At 38.5% G+C, this 19205-nt stretch overlaps 1 protein-coding gene and 1 long non-coding RNA gene across 12 annotated transcripts in view; one reads left to right on the top strand and one right to left on the bottom strand.

Moving 5' to 3' along the window:
* LOC147656701 (uncharacterized) overlaps positions 1-14985 on the bottom strand; it is a 94148-nt gene extending 79163 nt beyond the window's left edge. The window contains exon 1 of the long non-coding RNA XR_015293711.1: positions 12524-14985. This is a non-coding gene — a long non-coding RNA (uncharacterized LOC147656701). The remainder of the gene's footprint in view (positions 1-12523) is intronic.
* LOC147656700 (uncharacterized) overlaps positions 1-18086 on the top strand; it is a 165817-nt gene extending 147731 nt beyond the window's left edge. For 7 of the 11 annotated variants that reach the window (XR_015293708.1, XR_015293706.1, XR_015293707.1 and 4 more), the window contains 3 exons: positions 15562-15674; positions 17039-17311; positions 17394-18086. Coding sequence is in view for 3 of the 11 variants with exons in the window: in XM_086913350.1 (XP_086769476.1) it covers positions 15562-15674; positions 17039-17067 (142 nt within the window). In the remaining 8 variants the exon portion in view is untranslated. Of the gene's footprint in view, positions 1-8170; positions 8394-15561; positions 15675-17038; positions 17312-17393 lie in introns of all 11 variants that reach the window. The other 4 variants (XR_015293705.1, XR_015293704.1, XM_086913349.1 and 1 more) reach the window with 3 other exon arrangements.
* Positions 18087-19205: the final 1119 nt, after the last annotated feature.

The following is a 19205-nucleotide window of genomic DNA, read 5'->3' as shown; positions in this document are numbered from 1 at the left end:
GAGATATTTTACTAGCGTTGATATTCTGGCCATTTTCTGGATATTATTTTTCGATCGTTTAGCGTAAAAACGTTGTGTAAACGTAAAGTTATTTAAAGAATTTATTATCATTATCTTTATAGTTATATTTCCATACGTATTATAGATTCCAAAATTATTCTTATTACATGTCTGCAAAAATGTTTTTATATTTCGCTTCATTCGCTCAAGAGCGACAATTTTTTTTTTTTTTTTTTGGTGAAAATACGATTTTCGTTTGAAATACATTTCAATCTTTCTTTATCTTAGAAATACAGGACGAAAGAAAGAAATCGTGTTTTCTCGACGAAATCAAATGCGATGGTCGTCGACAAATCTCGAGATTTTGACGGCAAGGCAAACAAAATTTTCACGGAACAGCGTAGTTTCGCAGCGTAGCGAGATGAACATGTTAGGTAAAATAGTTGTTTACATCGTCCAGAAAGGGCTAATTCGTGATGTAGAAATTTATGCACGTAGAATCTCTACGTAGAATCATTTTTGGTATGAAACGATTTCCTTTTTAAAATCTTTTTCAAAATCTCTCTTTTTTTTTTTTTTTTTTTTTGAAATACATTTGAGACGTTCGAACAAAGGATGCTGATCGAGCAAATTTTCCTCAAACGTTATAAAAATTTTTTTAACAAATTTGAAAGTATAGCTTCGATGCGTATAATGCGGTATTAATATTCGTGCCGCGAACTCGATTGAAAACACTCGTCGAAGATACGACATCGCGTGTCTTAATTGAAAATTAACTCGAAGACATTCGGTTCCTCTACTCGTAAGCCAATATGTAATTCTTTGCACGACCTTGCATGCAAAACGGCCGATATCTCGAGAATCGAGCATGCTGGTAATAGGCGGCCTCGAGACGTATCTATTTCTACGTTTATTCCGTACATGGCATCGATAGAATTTTGCAACAAATAACTTCCGTTCCCTACATACAGACAAAGGATCGTGCAACTCGATGGACAACTGCAAGCGAATGTTTTTCCAACTACGAAATGATATTTACATATTTTCACTTATTATTGTTCGATCATTGTATTCCGTTTTTCCCATAATTTCCCTTTTAACATACATCTTTGAAAAGAGAGGATGATTCATTCTTCTCTTTTTTCGTTCTTAACGTCTTGCTACATTGTTGTCTGAAATTTGTTATTTAATCATCGACTTCCACTGCATCCACAAATGGCCATCCATCCAAGCACGAAAGTAGATATTATTGCATTCAAACATTATTACACTAAATTTTAATTGCATTAACCTTGTATTTATATAATACACTGTAACTTGTCATTTATCGGTTTATAAAATCCTTAAATTGAATCAAAGGAAATGGTGAAAAATGAAAAATTCTTCATCGAGGCTCATAGAGACGTGTTTTCGACACGTCACGGGATTGTGACGAATGAATTCGAAATAAAGAAGCCAGTGTTCACGCACGATCGAGTAAAACGATTCTCAACCCTTTGGAAATTGGACTAACGCACTTTGGGGGCGAAAAATAGTAGCCCTTCCGAAATATGACGGAAACGGACTCGCGGAATAATTTTTCAAGTTTATCGAGCTCCGCGACGCTCGTGTCAACCGTTGCGAGAAACAATATTTCCCGAAACGGACGTATAAATCTCATAAATTTTCCTCCACCGTTCAGCAAACTTTCCTTCGTGGCCTGTTGTCGCATTCCTCGAATAGACGGAATCTTGAATGGCTCTTAAATCAATGGCCAACTAATCGCGTAAAACGATTTCTAGCGGATTCTTTTCTATTCTTTCTGTCGAAGAGAAATGGAGATGGATGTGGAAGTTGAGTTCATTAATTATTGTATAATGGAACAGAATAGATTGAAAGTAGAATTTAACCAGATATATGGAAGTAACAAATTCATTAAGAAGCAAAATAAATACTTACATACGTACAAATCTCTTATTCTATATTGTTTACTTATTCAATGTCTTGCTTAAAATAATTGCAAAAAATTAAAATAAAGAATATTTGTGCACTCTTAAAGCAACCGATACAAACAAATATCGATAGAAAAGATCAAGAGAAGAGAAATAGAATAAAGACGAGGTGGAATATCTGAAAGGTGTTGGACAATGAGGAACGGCATTCAGAAAAAAGCAACAAAGTGGAAGTGAAAGAAACGCGGTAATTTAAAACTCGAGGTTTGCGTATACGCGGTATCAATTATCCAGAATTAAACATCCGGATCTTTTTTTACCCGACTCTTATTCCCGATTGATGTCGTTTCCCGGAACGGCTCGCGAAGAAATTTTAATAAGACCCCTCGAGCTTAATAAGATCGCGACTTTCCCGGAAGATCGTTAAAATACCTGGATGGAAACTTTTCCACCGCGATATCGATTAACAGTCGTCGAATCGTTGAACGATCATCGACCATTGCCAATTATCGAAAATAAAATGCCTTCTTTGCGCCGCGGGATTCTCGATTGAATGGATGAATACGCGCCAGGGTAAAATATGTGTCACTGTTGGGGAATTATTCTTCTTCCCTTCTCCTCCATTGAATATTTCTTTCGTTTCGATGCACGAAATTGAACCGATATTGAATTCTCACTGATTATATATATATATATATAGGGTCTTGGAGTAGTCTTTTTTCATTTACCAGAATATTGATGACAGTGTTATGAGGGACGAGTGTTTCATCTTGATTAGGAAATAATAGAAATTTTGCATAGAAAAAGCAAAGGTGGAGAGTGACTTTTTTTTACTTATTGTTGAAAGAGCAGGGAAAGTGATTCTCTCGACGCTGTCGAACAAATCTTTTGAGAAAACGATCTCGATCGTACCATGTCGATTTGACATTCTCGATTTCAACCCCGCTATAGATACACGATTTTCTCCACGGGACTGCGAGAGAGAGTTCTCTGTTTTTCACGGGTTCAACAAGTGGCAGGTGCCTCTTACACGGATCGAACAATGACGTGAAATGGTAGCGGAGGGGGATGGGGTCGGGGGTAAGCTCGATCGAGCCCGAAGATAAATCGTCCTCGATTACCATTTAGTTAGGTCCGCGCGGCGGATGTGTGTGTAGCAGCTTTTCGTGCCGGTCCATAATTCACGATCTTGAAAAGGACACGCTGGTGTGACGCTGGAAAATGGAGATTAGGTCGACGCTCCGTCGGCTAACGTGGCCTGAAAAGAGACTAAAGGAAAAAGAGAAAGGAGGAAGAGGAGGAATGAAAGAAGAGAATGAAACGAACAAGAGAGAGAGAGAGAGAGAAACCAGGATTCACCGGTTGCCAAACGTTTCCTTACCACGCTCGGAACCAAGAAAAACTGGGCGTCTTCGCTCGATTTGCATATTTTTTTTTCTTTCTTTTTCTTTTTCACAACGATGCGTCGCGCAAACAAACGGCCACCACGGCTCCATTCCAACTCGTGAACCGCTTGTTTTTCCACGATGGCGGAGCCGAAAAACCTTCCAACGACCACGTGAAAACGCAAACAATCCTATCCTGCGCACGTGCACCTCGACGGATTATGCGCATAATTTCTCGCGAAAATCGTGGAAATTCCTTAATTTCCCTTCGAGAACGAATTGGAGGATGGTGTAATTGGAAACGATGAAAGAATCCCTTTAATCTCGCCTCCATTTTTTAGAATAGATGAAGCGTGCATCGTACCTCAATATTTCGAGCATATGCATTTAAAAAAGTAAATACAATTGTTGATCGCGCGTGTGCCATTGTACTTGTTAAAAAGAAATGTAACAAATTCTAAAGATTCTGATAACATCTTGTCTCTGAACCATTCGCTTTAACTTTAATACGAGTTGTAAACAATTGCCATCCAGTATATATTACAGAATAATTTTTGGCAAAGGGAAGAAAGAAAGAAATCCTGGGATTTCGGTGAAAATTTAAAAATAATCTCTGCACGAATCCAAGCGACGACAACAGACAGGCTGGAAGAATTGTTCGTTCCAGACGAATTTACGAGGAACACCAACAGGTGTCTTCTGTAATAATCTTCAACGGGCTCCGTTCACACGTTTCTACCGATCTGCGGCCCACGCAACCTCTTTGACGAGGTCCGGTTTCGCCGTTCATCGGCCACACCAGAAATACCAGAAAGAAATTTCACGCGAAGCAGATGGGGCAGCAAAATGCCGTACAAATATTTCTTATAATCTATATACGATAAACAAAGATATGGTTAAACGATTTAATTGCTTACAAATCTATCTTTTCCAATTTTCAAAAATTTATTTATCGATAATAACAGGAGAAGAGGCCACGATGTATTCAAATTATCTAATTCCAAAAAAAAAAAAAAAAAAAAAAAATAAGGAAACGCCATCCGTTTCAAGGAGAGTTTCAAATTTAATCCAATTACTAATTCCACCGACACGTTCCATATACCATTCATCGAACGAAACGCGCATCTTAAAAGCCAATCGCCTCGAGAAGAATCATCATCGGTCGTTGTTCGTCCACGTTCACACGTTCTGCCCACGCGGGCAGGCGTGCCCCCTCCTCTCCGCCCCCCCCTCCGTAAACCCATCTTCCCTTTCGATCATCTTTACGACGAAATTCCACGAACGACGAGCGCGCCGAGGGACGAGGAGGGGGGATGGGTGGAGAGACAGACAGAGAAAGCGGCAAAAAAACGGGAAAAAGGGGGTCCGGAAAGGAAGAAAGAGGGCGAGGGAAAGAAAGAAACGAGGGGGAGGGGAGGGAAGAGGGAGAGAAAGAAGTAGAGGAGAATTCCAGGTTGAAATCGGAGTGCGGACCAAAAGCGCCGCCGCGTCGAGGCGAGGGGAAGGGAGGCAGGTAGATTCATTCACAAGACCCCCACGGTTTCGCCCTCCCCACTCCTTCACCACTTACGCGGAATGGGAACCGTTCAGGCCCGCTACCCCCACCACCTGACCCGCTTGCGAGCCCCCGCCACGCTCCTCGCCGCGGACCCATCGTCCCCGCATACCATTCGTCTCTTGGTGAGGGACCACCAACCGACAGCGGAGTCGAGAAACTCTGTCGGCCTGCTAGCACGTCGTTTCTTATCCGTCTGTTGCAACGGAGCGTAGACCAAACAAAGGAATCCGAGTGCCAGGCCGACGACTTCAGAATTTCTGTATTCTTTCTTCCTCCCTTTCTCTCTCTCTCTCTCTCTCTATCTTTCTTTTGTACGTACTTCAGCTTTCTCCTTTTTTTCTACTTTCTACATGTTTCTTTTGTTTTCTTTTCTTTTTCTTTTTCTTTTTTTTTTTTTTGGTCGACTGGTTGGTTGTTTTTCCATGAATTTCTTTCGTTTCTGGATTCGGATCTGTTTAGAATCGTAATGTGATTTACGATTTCCGTTTTTTTGGGATTAGTTTTTTGGAATTTGAGGCGTTTCCAGAGGAGTTTCTGTTCATCGTCAGAAACAAAGTTTATCGGTGGTAGATAATTCACGTATATATTCAAAGACTTATTGTGATAATTGTGATAATAAAATTGTTCTTAACTTTTCGTGGATTGACCCAGAACAAAATTCCATTTTTGAATCTCTTGCATGGGTTCAATTAAGTATTCCAAATTTTTTCCAATTTTTTTGAGAAAATGATAATTAATAAACAATATTGCTGAACGGCCGAGATACACGAAATATACACGTTTGCTCGGAAAGATTTTTATTCTGTTTATTTTAACTCATTCCTCTCTTTCATCGATTACTCTTTTCAATATTCAATCCTAGAAAAGAAACTCTGGACAAACCATGCAAGGATTAAACTTCAACCTCACCTCATAAGTACCAAGTTTGAATCTCAACTTCAGGTACAGTTATCCAACTTCCACTGTATTTGCAATGTGCAAACAAAGAGAAACCCAAAAGCATATTTTAACTACCGGTTCGAGCTTCTAAACGCAGTTAAACCGCATCCCGAATAGTTTCTCACCTTACACCCTGAAATTTACCAAGAAGCGTGCCAAGTGGTTCGAAATCTTTCACACAGCTTTTCCAGGAATGAATTGGCGAAACGGAGAGATAGAGAGAAACAGAAAGAAAGAGAGGACAATGGCCGTGGTCCCGAAAGATTCGTTATTGAGCTTGAAGGAACGCTCGTCTCGAAAGATCACGCGATAATGATATTCCATAGTGGTTCGCAGGATGATTTAGAATCCAGTTTACGAGCCTTCTTCGTTCTTCTCACAGGCCCTGTCCGCTATATAAGAGTAGAAACTAGGAGCTCATTAAAATCCCAAAGAGAACCGACGAGTACCAAGTTCTCATTCTTTTCTTTTTTTTCTTCCTTCTTTCCTTTCTTTTTTTTTTTTTTTTTTTATAGTTCTAATATATCATTCTCTCTCGATCGTTTAATTTCTTCATTTAATCGGAATTTCATTATTGGATCACTCTTGGCTCGGTCCAAAACTTCTTTCTTTCATTATTTGCACACGTGTTGCCTATGGTAATCAAGAGTTGTTGTAATGAAAAAAAATTTTTTAACACTTTTCTCAACCGCGAATAGATGCTTAAAATATTCAATATCACGAGATAACCATTCTTACCTCGCATTAAACACAATTTCGATCATAGCATCATTTAAAATTTATGAAATAAATTCCTGAATAAACGACGTGACCGAGAACACGCGACTGGAAGCAGAAGCAACACCAGGATACGTGACTCTGGAATCCAGAATGACGGAAAGACACGGGAGCATCATCTTTACGTTCCTTTCGTGCTCTACGTGCGTGTTCCAACGTGGCCAGAAGAACAGGTTGTTCACGCGTGGGAGCGATCCGGCCACGAACGGGAACGGGCCAAGCGCCGTTTCAGTCGGAGGCCCTTTCAGAAATTTAGGCGCCGACACACTGATTCACCGGCTTCGAGTTACGAGTTAGCCTCCTCTGCCCAGTCATCCTTTCGCTTTTTCAGAATGGAATGGCCCGCGTTTGATCCCCGAACCGCCAAGGGTTGCTTGATTTGTTGAACGGGCCGACAGGCATTCGGCCCTCGGTGTTGTTGCCTGTTCCTATGAAAATTGGGATCGAGACAATTCCAGGAAACGGTATCTTATTAGAGAAGAACCGTTCCTCTTTGGCCAGAAACAGGAGTATTTATTATTATTCATTTATTCTCCGGAGAAAAATACTGTGTTCAGTGTTGAAGATGTGTATTTAATTCCGCAAGAGAGAAAGAGAGAGAGAGAGAGAGAGTATCGATGAATATTTATTCGTTCGTCCATTATTCCATACGCTTAGGAAAATATTATTAATCTTGGATTTTGTGCACGATTTATTGCGCGAGTATGCATCATCCAACGCGTGGAGAAAAGGAAACGACGGATGTGTCGTAAGAACGGGTGAAACACGCGGCGAGAAGAACACCGATGGCGGAGCTCTCGTGTTACAGGGTGGCAATGATGCCCGACAGAGATCGTCGATGTCATCCGAAGCCGGAGCTACGAAGGAGTTACGAAGAAAGAAGCGGGCCCTCTCCGCGTGTGGAAAGAATAATACTTGCGAATCTAAACCTCAACCTGACCACAGACTTCTCGCAATCTCGTCTAGACGAGACACGTGGTGTCTACGTACGCCTGTTTCCGCTCCTTTTCAACCGTTGCTGCTTTCTATCTCGCCCCGCCAAGGACACACGCGAGCAGAGATCGTACCTGAACTCAGCTGAAAATTCTTCCTTTTGATTCTCTCGCGAGATCGTATCGTTAAAAAATTTGGCGGTTGATTCGCATTCTCGATCGAGTAAGAAGGAGGAAGAAATATTAAACAATTTTAAGGGTATAAAGAGATATTGATAAAAATTTTTCAATGGTGCATATCGAATGACGCGGATACTTCGATAGAATAGGTGAAAAGAATAACGAGATATTTGATTAATGTGACAAATATTTGGTACACTCGTATCCATGTGTTCTTAAATTCTTAAATTTTACGAGATCGAGAATACTATTGCATTTGATATAATTTTCAATATAATTTATTCTCAATTATATTCTTTCTAATTTTCATAAAATGAAAATATTGAAAATTAGATTAAAATTACTACCAATTTTAGAATCGCTCTAGCGAAAAATTTCTGATTCACAAGATATTCATGAAATTCAAAATTTGTACGAATTTTTCCATTTTCCACGAAATCATTCGAACAATTTGTGATTTATTATTAGATGCAAGAGGATGTTGAAACCATTCGGAATTCGTCAAAATATCATCAATTTTGGATCAAGTTTAACAGATTCTTCTGGAAAAGTAGAGAGCAACGAGGAGGACAAAAGTTCAAGTATAAGGTATTACCGTTAAAACGAGGTAATAGACGAGTTATGTGAAACGAGTCATGTAAATTCAGGAATGCGTATGGCACACGTGTGACGAGGAAGCTACGCATTTCAGGTAAATAAGTAGAAGTTACGACTTTTTGTCCGGCATTTCGCATGTTAAACAGTCCAAATGTCATACAGGTATACGTGAAGTTTTGCACGAGCGTGTAAATTTCACTGCTTTGATGAAGCGTGACAGAATGGAACAGAAAATTATGATAAAGAAACTTCTTAACAAATTGAGCAAAAAATATCGAGGGAAACTGGTAGAGGAAACTTGATTTTAATTGTTTTTTTTTTTTTTACTATTTAATATCTGAAATTTCTCGAATAATTTGTGATTGTAATTGTATTTCTCAGTTGGAGGAACAAGAGGATTTTTCCAGAAACGGATAAATTTCTTTTTATAGACGATGAATTTCACTTTCGACGAAAAAGTCAATGAACTCTACACAGGAATACAATGGTGTAATGGTATAATGATTCGAATTACGATTTCGATCGCGGAGAACAGATTTCAAGAACATCGGTGGAATCGTAATTAATCACGTGACGAATTAATTAAAAAACCGAGTGGAACATGGAAACGACGATCGACACGATAAAATCTATCCAATTGTGAATTTGATCGTACATGATTCCCCCTTGAACCTTGCTGAATTTTAGAAATTTTAAAATATCGCGATCTCGAAAACATTACAAATTTTTCATGATTCCTTTTGAAATTCCCAATATACGTCCTCGACTTAAATCGCAAGACACGATCTCTCTCTAAACTTCTTTGCATTCAGATATTTCACGCATACGATTTTCCTCAGCATACGTTACTAAATACGTAATCGATGAAATAATCGATGCTGCTAATATATTCCAGCCGTTGGATTACACGGATATTGCGAAAAGAAAATTTCACAAGTTTCTCCTTCACCGTCCCGCACAATTTCATCTTCTGCCCGGAATCGATGATCGAAACGCATGCTCCACGGTTTTTAATTTAAAGCCCTGCGAGGTAAACAATTGCACCCTTTATTAAACCGTTATATCGATCGCGATATTTTCCACCGTCCTCCAAAGTTTGGAAAAATGGTACGCGTGGATCGGATATCGCATAAAATTCAATTTTACGCGATGCTATTAGAAAAGGGCCTTCCAGGTATTAGTATATCGTAATTGGAAGCCGCGGAAAGTTTTACTGTCCGCCGTTATAACCTGCTCGCATCGTTACGACCACCGTCGACATAATTAAATTTTTCCAGCCAGACGGACAGCAATTATAAAACGAAGGCGATGCCACGGAGGCGCACGATGCCTCTCTGTCTCGTTGATGAAGAATCGAGAAGCGAAATTTCATCCGATTCAAAATCTTCTTAACGATGGATAGAAGAGATTTCTTTATTTTTATTTTTTTTTTTTACATTTGTGGAGGATCGAGGCTATTGATTCATCGAAGATCACCAAGATAAGAAGATTAATTTTATTATCGATTAATTATTTTTCAATCAGAGTTCAAGTTCAGAGACTGTTTGTTTCAGTTTGATCGAGTATCAAATCAATAGTAGATTTTAGAAACAAGTTCTCTTCGTTCTCCTATATCTCGATCACGCGATATCATCGATACTTTTACAAAACCAAACTTCGGGTGCGGGCCAATTAAAAGTGATAAATCGTCGACGGGACGTTTAAAGACGTTGAAAAAAAGGAGAAGAAGAGACTAAGAAAGAGAGAAAAAGAATATATGTGTCAACGAGAAGAAGACGGTGGGAGAAGAGTCGATAGCAGTTCTAATGCGGGGTGCTCATTAATCTTGCTCCCTACAGGAGGCCAACAATAACCAACGCTTGCATTACGATTACAATCAACCGGTGGAAGCCTCTCTCCTCGCAAGGGTGATCGTCGTCGTGTTAATAAATCACGATTAAATCTGTCGCGAGGCGGCCTCTCGAAGGCCGCGTTACAACCGCGAAATTTATCTCGCAGTTAATTAATTTTACGGCGTGAAAACGAGCGACGATTACGCGTTCTCCCCGTTAGATGTTAAATTCATTAGCGGGACACGCATCGGCATAACAGATGCACGCCTCTTCAACCCTTTTACGGATCGGAATCTCGCGTTCTGTATCAAAGATTTAAAAGGCCTGTAAATCTTCCTCCTCGTAAAACGAGGTATTCCATATATATATATATATATACTGGTATCTATATTTGAATAACGGTTAATTACATAAATGGAAGATTAAAAAAAATCACCTGTATCTTAGAAAATACAGTATTATATTCTTAAAAGAATTAAAAAAAAAAAAAAATCGAAGATGATGGAAATAGCAATTTTCAAGTATGACTTGACAATGATTTCTTCTTCTCTGTGATTGGATAAGGAAATACACAAGGAAATAACTGGGATCAAGGAGGGGGGAGGGACGGTTGCGGAAGACGAAAGATGGAGGAAGCGGTGGCGCAAATTAATTAAAGGTGAAATTTATCAGAAACGATATATATATATATATATATGTACAGAGGCGAGCGTGACCCAAGGCGCAATTATCGTTAACGTTCAACTGGTTTACGAGCCGCCAGGTCGTAAGTTACGAGTCGTAAATGTAAATGCGAGATTTGTAAAACGGCCAACCCTGTCCCGGTGTTATTAGTACACTTCCAGGGAGGGCAGAATGGTGTGGATGTAATTAGAGAGCCGCGTAAATTATTATCGCGGATCGCGTATAGAACAGTCTAGTAATTCGTATCGGCAACGTGTGGAGTTTCGTGTCAGGTTCGCCATCTTATCGCCTCGATCCCTTTTCGTAATTGATACTTTTCGAAATTGATCCTTGCCGGTCGCACTTGTATACACGGCTTTAATAATCTATTAAAAAGTCATTAAACAGAGTTACACAGAGTGATCGAGGAGGAGAACGATCGTACGTTTCGTGTTTTTCATTGGTGGTTAATTGAATCGAAAATTTATTTTATCGATGCTTACTTAAATACGATTAAATTAATGATTATAATAATTGTAAATGAAATATTTGGAGTGATTATAAGGATAATAAATATTTTAAAAGGTTAATTGTTTGAGAGGAACGCATAATTTTGATGTTCTCGTTGAAATTGATGGATAGAAGAACGTATTAATAAACTTATACTTTCTTCTTTCGTATTATCAGATTGATATCGGATTGAATTGTTTCATCTTTTATAAAAGTTTTAGAAATTAAATGTTAAATATTCATGGTGGTGCACGGTTCGGTAAAATCAAGTCAGCCGGTCAAAAGAAATGCCGACGGTGAATGTGTTTTCGTGAATTTCACTGGCATTCTGAACGAATATATCGAGCAAGAAGACGTGAAACGTTTGTTAACTTATGTATATTCCATTGGCAAGCCGAACTCGTGACAAACTGATAATCAGAGGGACAGGAAGTGGATGGAAAAAGAAAAATTCCAAGATCAATAAACTTTGATACGTATATCGTAAAAATAGCGCTATTAATGGCGTGTTTACTAATTCAAGATCAAATATTTGCTAGAAGATATCCTTGAAATTTCTTATCCTTCGTTGTGAATGAAAACTGATACTGATAATGTTCCATTCATGTCTGTCACTACAGATAAGAACATGAAAAAATATCGAGATAAAAAAAAATCGCCCTTGCTTTGATGTTTCAAGTTGGAGGCTTGACTCCTCCTGTATCATGAGATGAAAATATGTACTGAATTAATAACGTTTATCAAATTTCTATGCGCCTGTATACAGGGTGTTAATATATTTATGGAATACTTTTAATTTTTTCCTCGTAAAAATATTTTGTCAAAGAGAACGAATTGTATTTGAATCGCCAAAAATATTTATATTGGAAGCCAGAAATCTTTGAATATAACTTGTTCAAATCTTGAATCGATAAACCGATTGATTCACTGTTAAACAATTGAAATAATTACTTAACTGATACATCGATAAAAATTGAAACAACAAGAGAGATTCTTGAACGAGAGAGAATGCGATTTGCACTGATTGGCTTCTGGTACATTTTATCTGGCTTCGTATACTCTTTTAGATATAATCGAACAAAATCTTCTCGATCATTTCGAATATATACGTATAAATAAATCATTCGTCTCTCTATTCGTTCTCTTAATCAAATTATTAAGCGGTCAAAGATGGATCCGAGCGAATGGTAGAAAAATTTTTATTCTGAATGAAAACTACCTTTAGTCCAGAGTTGGCCTGGCTATCCACACGAGCCGATTGTTCGTCAGTCTGTGGAATGTCAACTCGATCCGATTAAAAACTGACAGCAAAGTATGGCGGCGACGATCCGGTGCGGTGAACATGCGACGCGACACGGAATGCGACGCGTGACGCTCGTCCCAAGGAATTCTAAACGCTCTGACGCGGCCTGCTTTCGTTCGAGAACAGGTGTGAATCGCATAATATTTCTCTATTCGGACTTAACATTCCTAAGTACTTGGAACACCGTTGCTTCGGGTTACCGCCTCGCGGTTACCGCTCGTGTGTCGTTTGAGCTACGAAAGAATTGAAATTAGAATTCTTGTTTATCAAATATTGCATTTAAACAATCGAACGCCTATTCTCCGCCTTCGTGTCATGCGTATATAATTTCTCTAATATTGATAATATGTAATAATAATATTGCCTGAATGGATAATTTGTTTATTCGAAAGGTTCAAATATTAAAATTTAATTGGAAAAAAATTCGTTCTTAACTTATTAAGAATTTCGCAATGAAGAATTTCTCTTTTGTTGATCGAAGAGTGGAATGGAAAATTGAATGTGATTTTTTTCCTTATTGCAAGGCAAATATCATACTTTTTCTTATAAAAATACGATATCGTCGAATTTAATCACGATCGATGACATCCAAATCCTATTTAATTAGGAGATAGAATTGTTGAAAAATGGAAAGAGACGAATAATCTAACCGAGCCGATCACGATGCATCAGATTCTTACGTCAGTGTTCCCTCGCGAGGCCTGGGCGAGCGCGAAGGAATTCGAGGCGATTGTAAACGTAGCACGATCGGAATTTTCCTGGAAGGTAGACGCACTGACCGAATCTATTATTCGAATAGAAAGCCCACGCCACGTCGATCCAGGCCGAGGAATTTGTTATTAAAATACGACTGCTTATTCGCCATTGGAATCGCGATTAGACGCCAAGCTTGGCAGAAAATTTGTTTCGTAAACATTATTTTCACACAGGCTACATCATGGAATATAAAGCGAACATCACGTATAATAATACCCAGGTGTCATTAGGTCAATTCCTTTTGTTCCACTTTCAACCGGTGGATAGGCCAAAAATAGCGAAAGATCGACACTTTTTTTGGGGGGAGGGAGGAAGAGAAGAAATCTTCGAGAGGTTCAGGTCAACCGTCCCGAATTAGGAATCGAGCCGGGAGCTGGGTTCGAGCCTTGAAGAAACTTGAAATTCAAATGACCGAGTGAATAGCTAACTTTGGGAATAACGTTTCTAGAGAAACCTATCTTTCACCCAACACGGCCGGATCCCCCATTGTACGGAGAAAAACTTGTATAAATACATCCATTTATGCGGGTTGAAACGGATCGAGTCGAACCGAAAGTCTAGGGATCTATTTCATGGGAAGAAGAAGAAGAGGGAGAAGAAGCTTCGCGAGTTTTCGTCGTTATTTACAATTTTGTCGCGATCTTGTCGACGAGTGTTCACAAAGTGAGTGGTAAGATCTAATGAAAACGGCAAGATTAATGGCCCCTTGGTTGGTCTCCGGTTGGCGCGTTTCTATCCGAGAGGAGAGAAGAGAAACAAAGAAAGAAAGGTGAAATCCTTTGGCTAAGTCCGGATAACGGTTTCCGCGGTGCTAAACCGTCGTCGAATTACAAAGTAACCAACACTCGTTATCCGTATTAGCATTAATTAACAACGACGGACACAGCTGCGCGGTTTTGGTCCGCTTTTACCGACATCAGGTAAAACAGAAAAATTCGCGGTGCAAGTCAGCCAATCGCTTGAATGTCCCTAGGAATTTCAAGGAGCGCTAGACTCGAATGCAATGGAGTCATTAAAGAACTACTCTTGCGTCCATTTTCTTGACCCGAGTTCAAATTGCTGAAATATGCAGAGATTACCGCATCATGGAAACACGGCTCAAGAAACTTTTACGCGTTTTAGGGCAACCTGGGCCCCGAGCTTAATTTATTTAATGGCGGACGAATGTTCGAGCTGGCTTTAGCCATCATTATGAGTTTCATTCCCGGACAGGCAAATGGAAGTCATTAACGAAATCAAATAGGGAGGTTAAATTAAAGTTGCAAACAATAAAGTATAATATTTCGTTATCTCGTTGGAAATGTAATGAATAATATTAGATCGATACGTTTCTCCATTGAAATTTTGTTTCTCCGATTTATACGAAGCGTTTTAAAATATTCACGAAAATTTTTTTCTCTTTTTTCTTTATATCTGTTGTTTAACGTCACGTCGATCATTTGTATTGATTATTGACGACTATTGGAGAAGGTACAAAATTTACTTATACTTATATAGCTCGATATGCTTCGACAGATATATTCAAAGTATGTACACGATTAATAATATTGTCAATACTTATCAACACTTATCAGTATTACTATTACTTACAACTTACCAATATAGTTTTACAATAATATTTTCAATCCGCTTTAATGTTTTTCGAAACTACACACGATCAATAATATTGTCAATAGTTATCAACGCTTGTCAATATTGACAATAGATATTATTGATCGTGTGCAGTTTCGAAAAACATTAAAGCGGATTGAAAATATCATTGTAAAACTATATTGACAATATTGTCAATATTTTTAACAATACTATCTCGCCAATATTATCGATCGTGTGCAATATCTCTTAACAGTCTTTATATTCGTTTCTCTATTCTTTAAATTATCTTTCAGCCGCGATAATATATTTTTTCAATAACTATTAGAAACAGGTATTGATACTCATAATTTTGCTTTAGTAATAATTCTAATGTTTCGTTCGATAAAAAATCACTTTGAGGAAAAAATGTATATAATCAAATACAAATAATAATCATTGAATAAAAAAGAAGCTGTGTAAAGTGAAAAACTAGCTGTGTAAACTCATTTATAAATATTAATCCATTGAAGCATTGAAATTTACTCATTTATATAAACTTACACAATATCTGATCATTCAAACTCTAACTGAATTATCCTATTATCTTGAATCGTTATCCATTTCAGAGAAAGTGTTTCCTTTTACTCGGACTCGAAATTCCTTGGATTAATCGGAGGAAAAATAACAGCTGGTGGAATTATTAGATGGACTATTCCGTTACACTTACAGCCTAGTTACGGTGAGCTACAGTTTCATATACAAATGGAGTTCTATTGTATTCGATTCCATTAGGTTTAGCATCGAATCCAGGCGTGCAGCGTGAGAAAGCAATTGCGGACCGACGACGACGGTTTAGATTGAACGGGTGGGCAACGAGCAACCGGACAATTTCGGTACACACGAATCTCGCCGGGTCTCTGCCGATTAACCTCTTAACAGCCGCGCTCGTTCGTCGACTATGACTTTGCTGTGCTCATTTCCAGCAGCGCCAGATCGAGCGTTAGATCGAGAGTCAAACGATCAAACGATTAAGCTCGTTGCTCCCGAGAACTTTGCTCCGTACTGTTCGCGCAATATTTCTATGGAAACGTTTCGAATTATATATATATATATATACGCGCAACGTGGAAGGAAGTTTGAATTTGAGAAATTGCGAGAAAGGGGAAATTTCACTTCAGCTTGATCTCGTTTCGTGACAACACGACAAATTTTAAACTTCGATTAAGTTAATTTCGAGACTAATGTGCAGAGTGTTCACTGTTATTGGCCACAGTTTTTCTCTTAAGTGGCAGTTATTGGAAAAGAAGAAGATTTGAAGTTTTTTGCGATCAATACAACAACGTATAATAATTTCTTTTATTTTTTAATACTTTTCAGGACTTCCAGTTCATTGACTCTGCAATAAGATAATAAGATAACTAATAATTTACTAACTACGATTACAATATTTATAGTATGTCTTTGATACTTATATCTTATACTTCTAGAGACAAAATCAAACGATCAACTTGAAACTTATTTGTCGAGTCACAATGTATCTTTTCAATGTACATCTACAACTTATTTTCTAGTTCTAGAATCTGTTCTACGAAGGTACACAAATGTATCGACACCCTGTATATACGAGGCCAGCGAACCGATGAAGTCATCTTCAGCGCGGAATCGGTTGCGCATCCTTTACTTTCGAACCGCCTTACAAGGAATCACGGTGTACATAGTTCGTAACATCGCGGTTCGTTGTCATCATCGTCGAAACCGCGATATTTACGTGGAAAAGATTGTGATACGAAGGCACGCGACATCCCGAGGCTGCGTCGGTGGGAACCGGGCCAAGATCGTCGGATGGCCGACCCGTGGCATCGATCTTCCATCGTGGTGGCGCGCGAATCGCGCAATCGCGCAGCGCGACAAAGGAGGAAAGGAAACCCAACGATTTTCGCCACGATTTTTTCGCAACGATTTTTTCGCACGCGACCGTCCCTCTAATCCCGTTACCTCCTTCCAGCCAAAGAACCGTGTCAAGGCGAGCGTTATAAATGCGCCGTGATTTCTTTCTTTTCGTTTGTTTTTCTCTTCTTTTTTTATTTTTTTTTTTTTTTTCAGTTTCAGGATCGCATCGAATCGCCATTTAAACGAAAACAGCGTAAACGTGTAAGATGATATTGTGTTTTGAATGTAACGATGGATCGGTATTTTTGAAGTTGAATGCATCGTATGGAGAAAGGAAAGGAAAAATCGATATCCCGAATTTTTTCGACGAAAGTGATATATCATATCTGGATGAAAAAAGCAAAGTAACAACAGAATAATTACGTCATTGGGTCTTTTTCGAAGTTACATACAATTGTTGTTTGCCGGATATAATTTTGATTTCAGGTACGATCGAATTTTCGTAAACTTCGCGATTATAAAAATTTTCATAAATCCAATGTTATCGTCTAATATTATTTATTTCCAGATCGCGCGAACACGGAAATCAGGCTTCAGAGCGTGAAAACGGAAAAGTTTCACCCCCTGGAAGTATTCCGTGGAGAGATCTGAAACATATGGTGGCGGAAGATTTGAGGAAAATATCTTAGTGAAGCCGAAGTTGAGTTGGACCGGGGGCGTATTTCGATAATCTGGCATCGATAAGATCGATATGCTCGGTGAACTTCTGGCCTCGGCTCGATCAACAGAACAATTTTTCATGGCGTTTACACGGTAATCGGAGCCGATGGGGCGGACGGATCGTTAAAGTGCACCTAACCGGCCCTCTTCATCGCGTGCACTTCCTGGGGGACGATCTTCTTATCTTCTCTGCCCGATAACATTGGCGATAGGGGGGCCCCCGAATGGCCAGATAAGAGGAATTATCCCGAGAAAATTCTACGAATACCCCGCCCACACACAGCTGCGCCACCGAAAAATCTCACAGCTGCGTAGATTTTTCCACTTCGTGAGCGGATGTATATATCGGGTGTCATCAGAAGTAAGCAATTCAACCATGGTCTTCTGTTCATTATAATTCTTATTAACAAGCGAGAGAAATTTTTATCATTCTTATAGGATCTCTTATCGAGTATAGAGATCTAAGGCAAGTTCAATAAAAGAAATGTAAACTGATTTGCGTTGGACACGATTTATAATAAATACAAATCTTTGAGAAATATTTGAATTCGTTTATTTCATCCTATCCATTTATTCCTAACCTTGAAAACTGAGATTAGGTGAAAAAAAAAAAAAAAAAAAAAATTAAAAATAATCGTTTAAAATAAGTTATTATTATTATTATTATTATTATTATTATTATTATTATTATTATTATTATTATTGTACGTGAGAAATTCATATTCTTTGCAAATTTTCTTAGACGCAGAAAATTCTAGTTAATTCTAGGAATTAGAGGTTAAAGTTGAGAAATTGCATAAATGTGGAAAAATCGAGAAAGATTTTTTTCCCAAGATTGTTTAGATCCGAATAGTTAAATAGAACGTCATAAATGGCGCCTCTGTTTTCTTTTCTTTTTTTTTTTTTTTTAACCGAGCAATGAATAATAATAATAATAATAATAATAATAATAATATTACTTGTAACAGAGCAAAGTCATTCCGACAAGACGATTGATAGTTACGAAAGCAGAATGACTTATTACGATATCTCGTTGATGGATAATTTCTTCATCTCTGTGAATGCGGAAACGATTCAAATCCTTCGATGATAAAATCATCGAAGTGCTATTTTCCTCCTGAGTTTCAATAAAAAAAAAAAAAAAAAGAAGAAAAAAAAAAAGTCCTATTTATATCCACCAGATAAAACACACACACATCACAGTCACGGTAAAAATAAAGTATAAATTCACGACCATCCTTCCCATCTAATTTTCACAACGATTTATGTAACGCCCTACCCCAACCAAGTATATATTTAAATATATACTTTCGAAAGAATACCTGGGCTGTATAGAATATTTTTCCATTAACGAGTCCATCCCATCCCTTCTTGGCTCGAATAAATAAAATCGGTCACTCAACCCAATCCAATCAAAACCCCCGTTTCTCCCCCCAGAAATTTAATCCTCCCCCGATTTCCACGTGAAAATCGCGTGACACGGGCTATATAACACGGCCCACTTGTCGAAAGTTTCGCGGTGGCGTGACGAAACCGCCACCGCTGCGCAACACTTTCGTTGCAATCGTAAAATTTAATGGAAATTAAATTGCGACGTTTCGCGGCAGACCGGCCGGCCAGTAAATAGGAGGAGCGCAAGAAGATACCTAAACTCGAAACG

This window comes from Apis florea, unplaced genomic scaffold, assembly GCF_048593485.1.
Source record: "Apis florea isolate Af1SG1 unplaced genomic scaffold, ASM4859348v1 contig_3496_pilon, whole genome shotgun sequence".
NCBI lineage: Eukaryota > Metazoa > Arthropoda > Insecta > Hymenoptera > Apidae > Apis > Apis florea.
This window is presented reverse-complemented; position numbering and strand designations above follow the sequence as displayed.